Genomic DNA, 10,519 nt, shown 5'->3' on the forward strand with positions numbered 1-10,519 from the left:
AATCTATTTAGAAATGATAAATTTACTTCTTACAGACAGAGAAAGACATCGTGCCACTAATGAGCGCATTGCTTTGTATAATAACGTTGTTACCTATTATACCTAACTTGGTTCCAAACCTCTTCGGTGAGTTGTTTGAAGTGTTTGGACATTTAGCTTCGTGGAATTGTCAAAATCCAAAATATCTACCTGAGGACAAGCTCGTTCACCTTCAATTGGGGCTACAAATATTATTTAATCGCCTGTACGGAATGTATCCTTGTAACTTTATGGCCTTTTTAAGTGATTTTGTTAAAAAAGAAAAAGGTGCAATTTTTCATCATACAATCAAGCCATTATTGGAGACCGTGCGCATGCATCCTATGTTAGTTACAGCGACAATGGAAAGCGAAGTCAATCAAGTCAATCGGTTTAAAGAAAAAGAACCTCATGACGTTGTGGAAGAGTGCGCACGATTGTCACTACCAATGTTTCATCAGGTAAATAAAACATACTTGTACGTTTATTAAATTTTATTAACTTTTGAATGCATACTCATTGTGTGCAAAGGATTGCCAGTCGATAGCATTGTTAAAGAGGCTCCTAGAATCAAATAGCGAGGACAGATTAACTTTGGAGGTGAAAAAAAGTAGTGACAGCAGCTCTGCGTACAATGTGGATCATATGCGTGGTAGCAATGGTCCTATGTGGCAACATAATTACGATTCAAACAGAAGCACGAGTGTTGCTCCAATTTGGAGCCCTTATAACGATATAACTGCATCCGGACCAATGCCATTAACACCTACGCCTTCTTATATGTTACCGCTGCCGTCTGCGAATGCTGCTGTTTCGAAAATAACCACCCAAATTACCGGACTCACAGGYTCATCACCACCTGAAGCCGCTGTGGAAGCCACACCGGAGACTACACCCATGAAAGACTTAAAAGAATTTAAACAGCATCTGGCAAATCCCCATGCAGTGCGTGCCATTTTTGCTAGTCAACCATCTTCGCCCTTGCGTAAAGAAAATCAAAATCAATTTAATTTCCCTGACTTAGCAACCGATGGCGGTGCCGCTGCAACGGCGACGACGGTAATTGAGCAGGAGGTTAATACACGAGTTGTGACCCGCGTATCCACAACATACGATAGAAGAATACAACAAATCGTACAAGACCGCAGTCGTTCTCTTAGTCCATTTCAAACAATAGAGTCAATGTTGGCCAAACAACAAAGGCCTTTTCGTTCACCCAACGAATTAAATTGTAAGCATCTAAACAAAAGTGTGCATTGTTTGAAAAAAATTGTAGATTATATATTTATGTCTTAATTTAGCTAAATGTGGAACGCCCGACACGGATCTGAATGATATGACCAGCAGCAACCAGTTGCGGATGTCAACTGTTCCGACACCCACCCCCACCCCTTCATCGACACAAACACCAACTCCATCGGTAACACCTACACCCAACATTTTCGCGCAATCCGGATCATTGGTACCAACCCCAATCTCCACGTATCCGACTCTGGAGGGTATTACAAAAATTTGTAGTGATTGCAATGAAACGGATCGATCAATGTGCACCGAAGGTGGACTTCAAATACCGACAAGTCGATCTATGCAACTCTTACTTGCGAATGGCATTGAACGTCGTATCCGCATGCTTAGCGTTTGTTACAATGATAATAAATGTACTGAAGAAAAGGAAGTTGATGTTGCTGAAGTGGGAAGTTTTCGGCGAACAAGATCGTGCTCTGCTCTAAATCTGTTATTACATCAAACCCCAAATGATCTTGATGCGGAATTATCGATAAACACTTTAAAGTCGGACAAATCTCAGCACCGTTTGCAGAAAAGCGGTAAAATGTTAGATATACCGACTAAACAAGAGCACATACTTGACACTGTCGATAGGGTAAAAATTCGCAACAACGTTTCGACGCAGACAATAGAGTTCGTGCCACAAAATTATGAATATTCTTTGTTTCAAATGCTATTAGAAAGCGTTAACCTTCGTAACAAATATGAACCTAATACATTGAGCCCACAACAGATACTCGACTTGTATGTTTCGCGTACAATTCGATCAAAAGATACAACTGACATGGTAGCTGGATTAGATCAGGTGAGTTAGTTGAAAACCTATATTAAATTAGGTATATTAAATTATCAATTTTTTAATAAATTCGCAGGAACAATTCCAACTTATTTGCCTACAGCTGCAATATGAACGTCATCGCCGAGAAATGCATGCAGAGAGGAACCGACGTTTAATGGGACGAAGTCGTGATAAGCGTAGTGTGGAAATGGAACGAGATCGCTTGCGTGAACAGGTGAAGAGTATCACGGCTAAGAACAGAGAACTGGTGCGCCAAATTGAAAAGAACACAAAGCAACATAATAATCGTGAACAGTTATATGATGATGAATTGACGCAGATCAAGTTGAAATACCAAAGGGAAATAGAGCGAAATGAGTGCCTTCGACAGGCCAATGAAAATTTGCAAACACGTCTGAACGAAGAGCTGGCACACAGAAAAGGTGACACGTACGAACTGGAATCTTTGCGTGGTCATATATTCAATTTAACTTCAGAGTTACAACTCGCACAACAGCAAGTTGAAGTAGGTGTTCAATGTAAGCAGGAATTGGCGCGATTAGAATCAGAATTCATAGTTATGAGTGAGGTGCAAATAAAATGCCGCGATAAACTCTCAGAAATAGATAATTTCAAAGCACGCGACGAAGAATTCCATATGCTTCAAACGAACTACAATAAAGAGTTGAAAGGTATATCAATTTTTGATCTACATTATATGGTAAATTAACAATGTATAATTATTTGCACATCTTATAGATTTGCGTCACATTTTAGAGGAAAAAAGTTCGCTATTGGATAGTGCTAAACATAAAATTAACGAGCTACAAGCACAGCTCCAGAGTAGCGATAAAGTTATCACAGATCAAAAGCGATTGTTAAAAACAGTAAAAGACGAGTACGAGGAAATGTTTAAGGTGTTTATGAAATTTTTATTAAAACATACATTATACTTATACATACCGAATATTCCAAAAACCGATATAAAAAATTTTAATCCTGAGCATATATGTAATTAAAAATTGTTTTAGTATTTAAATTTTTTCGCGGTTTTGTACTTTGTTCTATTATTTTTAACTAGAGCTTGCACAAGCCATCATTTTCAAAACTCTAGAGCACTGACAGTAAACTTGCGTGGTCATATATACTTTTACCAGTTTTAAATTTTATCAAATTTTATTTATGATTTTGGGATAAAAAATTCATTAAAATTTTTTTAATCATATGTAAAAAAATTTTAATCAATTTTTTTAAATTAAAACATATACATATATACTGTCTCTTATACACATCTTTTTTTTTTAAATATAAAAATTCGATTTTGAATTTCAAAAAAATGTCAAAAAAAGAGAATTTTTTTTTCTGTATAGTGATTTTAAATACTCATATTTCTTTGAAAATTTGAATTTCTAGGCGCTCAGCAAAAAATACGATGTGCAGAAAAGCATTATTATGCAAATGGAAGAAAAGATTATGATGTCAGTGTACAAACCACAGGGTGGAGTATTCCTAACTACTTGCTCTCCAGACACTGATAAGACMGGTAAATACAATAATTCCATTTGACTTATACAACTTTACAACTTACGCTTTTATAACAGATGTAGCTTCGTCTATGGATCGAAATTCACCTTTGTCAACTTCATTAGCATCGAGTGAAAGTCTGTCGGCAAGCTTACGTTCAACAGAGCTGCGAAATTTGCATCAATTAGTTGAAACACCAACAATGGAGGTAAGCGGTGGTGGAAATGGAATTTCCGCTAGTGTTATTAGGGGTAGTGCCAACATTATTGAAGGGAAACGTTTACCAGCACCAGATTTGGCTAGTTCTGCAATGACGGCCTCGTCGACCGCTGCAGCTAGTGCCATCAACATTATAGCCAGTACAAGTACTGCAGCGGCAGCGGGAGCAGCAGTGTCATCGACCGCCTCAGCTCAGGCACAAAACTACGAATCATTGAGTGGAAAAAGCAGTCATATTCATCCCCATGTACATTTGCAACAATAGCAAAGATAAAAAATTAGTAAAGAGAATATTAAATTATAATCGCAGTATTACGGCGATTCAAATTAAAACTTTTATTTAGATTTTTCTTATAAAAATAAAATTTATTTACAAAATTATGCACATACGGTAGGTATTTGAGAATTGTAATGCAAGTTCCAATATACAATCTGAATTATTATATCTTATATGTAAAGATTGTCATAATTTATTTGTAAGAAATTAGATGATTCTGTAGTTGTGGATGATGAGTTCATATTCTAATTTCTAATTTTTTTCTAACAATTTAATTCGTTACATATGTATGTTAACTGCGGAACTTAACTCTAATCCCGAAAAATATAATATTTGCCAAATATACTTTTATGATATGGTAACACCTATCAGCTGATAATAAATATTTAGGCAGACTTCACAACATAAGTAGAAAAGGGCGTAAAGAAAAATTAAACACTTTTGTTAATTCTTTAAATATTGTTATTAGTGCTTTGTAAAGAACATAATAACACCAAAATGTTAGCACAGTATATGGATGAGTTTGAGCAGGTGAAGTTACTATTATAAATTTCGAAATTCCACAATGTATATTGTTATTTTTACTTAGGAACCATTTGAAGTGTCGGAATTTATTGAACGACTAACTTGGCGAATTAATAATGAAGTTGGCATCAGTGGGAAAAATGCGGATGATTTTAATCCTGTGGCACTTCATGAAACTTTTATACAAACTATAAAAGATATGAAAATTTTACAAGAAAAACAACAGGCTAAATGCGAACGGCTGGAAGAGTCGCTTCGTCAAGAACAAGTAACACACACAAAACAAATATGTAAATTGCAGGAGCGTCATCAAGTCGCAATCGACTGGTTCGGTCAATTAGATGAGAAAATCAATTCTGTAGCAGGTAAAATTATACACCTTGGTGAACAACTAGAAAATGTGAATACGCCTCGTAGTCGCACTGTGGAGGCGCAAAAACTTTTGAACCATATGTCTGAGTTTCTCATTCCTGGGCCCATACTCAACGATATATTTTCCGATCCTGCAAGACTTTACGAAGCTGCAGATGTGATCCAGAAACTTTACACAATATCACAAGACTTGCCAATAGAAAAGTTTGCCGATTCGAAAAGGAAAATCGAAAAAATGTATGATGACGTAGAGCGCCGTCTTATCGAAGAATTCGCCACAGCACAAAAGTGTGAAGATATTGAAAAAATGAAAAAGCTGGCGCAGATTTTATCTCAATTCAAGGGCTATACACAGTGTATCGATGCCTATATAGAGCAAAGCCAAATGGTAAGTTGAACGATTATTAGTATTTGTATTTATGAAGAGTGTTAAAMAAACTTTCTTCGCTATAGACGCCTTATGGCGGAAAGGATATATTTATTGGAATAACACCTATGTGCAAACATCACTATGAAATTATAAAAAAAGTATTTGCCAATCCAGCGCAAGTCATGTCGAAGTTTATTCTCAACATTTATCAGTTAAAGCTCAATCAGTATGCTCTAACGAAATTGGATGATAAAAAGGACGAGGAGAAATACTTACGTACACTTTATGAATTGTATTCAAGGTAAGATTTTTGTCAAAACAGTCGAGGCATATTTAAGATTTTTATACATACATATGTCTAAGTCTTTTTTACTCTGAACAGGTTTTATTAAGTTTGCCGCGAAGTTTGTAACATCAAAATATCGGAGACCCTATAAAAAAATATACATACATAAATGCCCAGGGTAAAGAGTCGATTTATTCTTGTCCGTTTTTCTGTATATATGCGTTCCTTAGTTTTTGAGGGATCCATATGAAATTTTGCAAACATCCTCATTTTCAGTAAGTGCTGCTCATTTGCCGGAACTGACGACGTCAGAACTCCATGTAATTGTCTTACAAACTTACCGATTAAAATCAAGTTTTTGTATGAAAAACTTTTTTATCTGACTGTATAAAAATTATTATCCAAAACAACACTACAGTAAGAAACTATTCAGACGGAMCACAGTAGCAAATAGCTGCCATACAAGCCGACCGATCAAAATCAAGTTCTTGTATGACAACTTTTGTATTTTTGAAGGTTATTCGGTGCAACCGATGTAAACGTTATTTCTTGTTTTTTTTTAGTGTTTTTATATAAAATACAAGCAAATTCTAATAATACTTAATATAAATTAATGTTTGATTTCTTATGGCAGAACGCTAAAGTTATCTTTAGATCTACAAATTTACATGTCGACTATGGACGACGATCTGCTACAAAAGTTGACCCAACAAATTTTCACAAAACATTTGGCGAATTATGTGGAAGTGGAGTCAAGGTGCCTAACAACAAAATGCTCAACTGAATTGGAACGGTTTTACGTCAATAAAAAGCACCAAAAAAAACCAACAGAACGTTTTCAAGAGCTGAGACGTGATATGCAGGCGTTAATAGGTACACGAGCCAATATCAATATTGCTCAGATCGAAGACTATGGCGGCGAGACATTCCTCTGCGAGGAGTTAGCCATAAATATGYTGCAGGAGGCCAAGGCTGCACTTAAACGTTGTCGTCTACTCTCCAGTGCGATCGAATTACCCACCAATGTGATTAAGTTAAATGATATTTTATTACGTTTCCTTATGCACGAACATGTAGTGTATGCCCTAGAACTGGGTCTTCAAGCAATACCAATAGTAGAAGGCAAAGCCTTTCCACAACTTTATTTCTTTGATGTGGTACAAAAAACCAACATAATTGTGCATTTGTTAGAAAAACTCTCGAACAGCTCAGTTATCCCTTGCATTATGTAAGCGCGTTTAAATTTGAACTCAATTGCAATGGATTTAAAATATGTTTGTATACTTTGCAGTAACACTCCAAAATATTCTGATTTTATGTTCAAAAGACGTTTGTTAATGGAGCAAATTGAAAAAACGTTAGATCAGGGGCTCGAACGGTCTGTCAATGCTATCATCAGCTGGGTAAAATTATATTTACAAAGCGAGCAAAAGAAAACTGATTACAAACCAGAAACGGATATGGACACAATCTCATCAGCGGTGAGTCAACGATCTTAGAATACGCACATTAATAAATTATACATATGTTGGTGTCAAAGGAACTCAGTTAATTTATTGCCGAGATATGTTTCAAATTTATAACTCGGTTACTCTGTTAAGTTATACATTTTGAATGATACATATTTGTTTTATGTTTATTGGTTTTTAGGCTTGTCTGCAAGTTGTTCAAAATTTACAGCCCGCATTAAAGCAAGCAAAACGCTGTGTTGATGGTGATAACTTGCAAAATGTCTTACATGAAATCGGTGTGCGCTTTCATCGTGTAATTTTTGATCATTTACAAACAATGCAATACAATACAGCTGGTGCCATGTGCGCCATCTGTGATGTAAATGAATATCGCAAATGCATACGAGAATTGGAAAATCCATTAGTTACACAACTTTTCGATATCCTGCACGCGTTATGTAACCTTTTACTTGTGAAACCAGAAAATTTGAAAGAAGTTTGTACTGGAGAAACTTTGGTGAGTAAATTATAACAATAGGTTTGAATTTATTTTAAATTATTTTTCTATATACATAAAATTACGTGTCACGTTTTGTTCGCGTTAAGTTCCTAAACTACCGAACCGATTTTAGAGAAAAAAACTTATAAGATAAGATAGCTTAACTATGTCTGTATTAAAAAAAAAGTAATAATAATAATTTTTTAATCATTTTAAAAACTTACCCTCGTTTTCGGATTATAAACACAAAGTAATAACTAAATGCATGATGATCATCTTCGTGGCGGTGGTGGTAAACAGACTTACTTTCATACTTATAATATTAGTTTGGAGTATGGAAAATATTTTCACCGTATTGAATAGTTTATTATAACAATTTTAAATGTATACTATAGCCACACCACGCGTCTCCGAATTTTTAATATTGTTATTTTTTGTTAAGAAAAGATTATACTTCATAAACGAATGTCTAACAATAATAAATTTAAATGTCATATCAAGTAAATTTAATTACTTTCATACATTCACATTCACAGCATTTTAAATTTATGGTGTGGTTTGGTTTAATGGTGTGGTTTGGTTTAATAAAATGGTATGGTTTAAATTCAGGTTAATCGATTATGGGTAAAACCAATTATTTCCTAAAATTTCCTTAGTAAGTAATACTATAAAATATTTTGACTAATTCAACCAATAAATGCAACAAAAGCGCTTAACTCAAATAGTCATTCTACGCACTCCTCTAATAACCCATATGCCATTCTAATAGCTATTTTATCTGTAGTTTTAATATAATCACAAGTAAATCGCAGTTWTTATATATTCTGTTTTCTTCATTTCAGAACTACTTAGACAAATCGGTTGTGCGACAATTTATACAGCTACGCGCCGATTTTAGATTTATTAAGAACACGAATTATCTTAAGGGCATTATGGAATGAATCGTCCGTATATACTACTATAATTATTTATAAGCACTGTAATAAAAATATTTATAGCAATAACAAAATATATAAAAATAAAAGTAAAACTCATATAAGCAATCACGAAGAGAAATCACAAATGATGGAAATGGTAAGTTATTTAAAATTATTTCAATTTACATTTGCGTCACTCATTTAACCAAAGAAAAATGAATGTATTGCATTAGTGTTGGAAAGGAAGAAAAAAATACAAAAAACGTTTAATCAAATGTGATCGTTAGAAATTCCGCTACTGTATCAGGTGCTATACCTTCTGCCTAATCAAATTACTTTTGCCAGTTATAATTGAACGCAATACAAGCATTATACGCTACGCTAAGTAAAAAGTAAACGCTTCTTCATCGGCAACTAATTATTGACATCGACATCGAAAAGCAAGAAAAATGCACCTTAAATTCTTTTATTTAAAATTAATGTATTTATGTAATGTGTTTTGGCTGACATTTACAGCTGCAGAGCCAATAGATGTTCAAAATGCATCAAAAGAAATTTACAAGAGATTATTAAGCTTGCGTACTCTACCCTTTGAAGACTGCGGTAAGTATAGAAAACTGGTTTTTGASAAGTAATTAATTAGCGTATTTAGATTAACAAACGGTTTTCTATTTATCTGTCGAATTTTTAATTACAAACAAACTTGATAAATTTAAATTTTAAAAGACGTCTTGATAAGATGAGCATTATCAAGCAATGTAACGTATACAACGGGACTTAAGCAGAGGTTGAGATAATTATTAAATAATTAATTATTAAATTATGTATTAAAAAAAAATAATAATAAGTAACGTTAGCTGCGATTACACCGAAACTATAACACTACGACTTGATTTTGATCAGTTTGTATGGAAGCTATATTATATACTAGTCCGATCTGAACAATTAGAAAAGAATGAGAATCAAAATCGATATATCAAAACTAGAAAGACTTGTTCCCATATAACAGACCAATATGACTAAATCGGTTCAGCTCATCACCCTGATCATATACAAACATATATTTTAGAGGGTCTCCCACTTTTTGCAAGTTACGAATTTTGTGATAAAATTAGGTTGTCAGGATATATCCCTGCTCATTGTATAAATAAGAAAGCTCTAAGATAAACGGAAATATACATTAAACATCAAAGTTAAGAAGAAGTATATTAAGACTGATTAAAATTTCAAAAGTTGATAATCGCTTTTTAAGATTTTAACGGATAACTAGCTTAAAGAATTTTTTGTAGAAACTAATCTAAATCCGCAAACCAATATTTTTGTTAAGCCTTTTTAACTATGATTGATTACTGATCGCGAATGTGAATGCATATTACATAATACATATACAAAAGTTWTGTTTTTTTTAATAAGGAAATAATCTCCTGATAATCCCATTCATTAATCTCTAAATATATTTACGTTTAAATATCAAAATAATATTCTGTGTTCTCATAATCATTTATCGTTTAATTGCTACCAAAAATCGATCTATGTGTAGGACTAATTCACAAATATTTTAAATTTGCACATATACACACATTAATATAAACCTATATGTATTCTTACGAATTGAATACAATAAAGCTGTGGGAATTTCTTAGTTTAGGCGGCATTGCTTATATGCTTCGATTAGACATAAACATATATGTATATGTTCCTATACCCTGAATCTTTTTCCCATTAAACTAAACATCGAAGTCTCTACAAAGTACGTATCTGTATAAGATCATATAAGTAAGGATTCAATGTCCTTTTCAATGGTAATGACGCACAGACTTCCTAAAATTTACGCAAATGTCAGTTAGCAATAGCAAATTTCCTCAATAATAGAACAAAAATAATTATTAGCAATTAAGTGAATTGTAATAAATAAGAATATTTAGCTATTAAAAGTAATTGCAATAATTAATTTCTTTTAAGCGCTAATTTGTATACGAAATGTTATGATCCCCAA

General features: G+C 33.6%; 3 protein-coding genes across 5 annotated transcripts in view; 2 read left to right on the plus strand and 1 right to left on the minus strand.

Annotated features, from left to right (window-relative positions):
• LOC108975245 (hamartin) overlaps window positions 1–4,276 on the plus strand; it is a 5,022-nt gene extending 746 nt beyond the window's left edge. Inside the window, exons 4-10 of the mRNA XM_018943597.1 lie at window positions 36–479; window positions 550–1,249; window positions 1,320–2,110; window positions 2,178–2,775; window positions 2,843–3,000; window positions 3,497–3,626; window positions 3,685–4,276. Coding sequence (XP_018799142.1) covers window positions 36–479; window positions 550–1,249; window positions 1,320–2,110; window positions 2,178–2,775; window positions 2,843–3,000; window positions 3,497–3,626; window positions 3,685–4,091 — 3,228 coding nt within the window. The 3' untranslated portion in view covers window positions 4,092–4,276. The remainder of the gene's footprint in view (window positions 1–35; window positions 480–549; window positions 1,250–1,319; window positions 2,111–2,177; window positions 2,776–2,842; window positions 3,001–3,496; window positions 3,627–3,684) is intronic.
• The window catches only part of LOC108975250 (mitogen-activated protein kinase 14A-like), a gene marked incomplete in the record, with an annotated part of 20,198 nt that overhangs the window by 4,095 nt on the left and 5,584 nt on the right, over window positions 1–10,519 (minus strand).
• Window positions 4,361–9,127, plus strand: LOC108975246 (exocyst complex component 5). Of its 3 annotated transcripts, none has more exons than XM_018943598.1 (8): window positions 4,361–4,634; window positions 4,693–5,388; window positions 5,454–5,671; window positions 6,291–6,884; window positions 6,948–7,137; window positions 7,307–7,624; window positions 8,449–8,680; window positions 9,040–9,127. In XM_018943598.1, exons 1-7 carry the CDS (start codon window positions 4,602–4,604, stop codon window positions 8,545–8,547), a joined length of 2,148 nt encoding a protein of 715 aa, XP_018799143.1. In that variant the 5' UTR covers window positions 4,361–4,601; the 3' UTR covers window positions 8,548–8,680; window positions 9,040–9,127. The 3 variants fall into 3 exon arrangements, with proteins under 3 accessions (XP_018799143.1, XP_018799145.1, XP_018799144.1); XM_018943600.1 differs by lacking the exon at window positions 9,040–9,127 and adding an exon at window positions 8,735–8,957; XM_018943599.1 differs by lacking the exon at window positions 9,040–9,127 and adding an exon at window positions 8,757–8,957.

This window comes from Bactrocera latifrons, unplaced genomic scaffold (assembly GCF_001853355.1).
Source record: "Bactrocera latifrons isolate USDA-ARS-PBARC rearing strain unplaced genomic scaffold, ASM185335v1 scaffold_63, whole genome shotgun sequence".
NCBI classification, from domain to species: Eukaryota; Metazoa; Arthropoda; class Insecta; order Diptera; family Tephritidae; genus Bactrocera; species Bactrocera latifrons.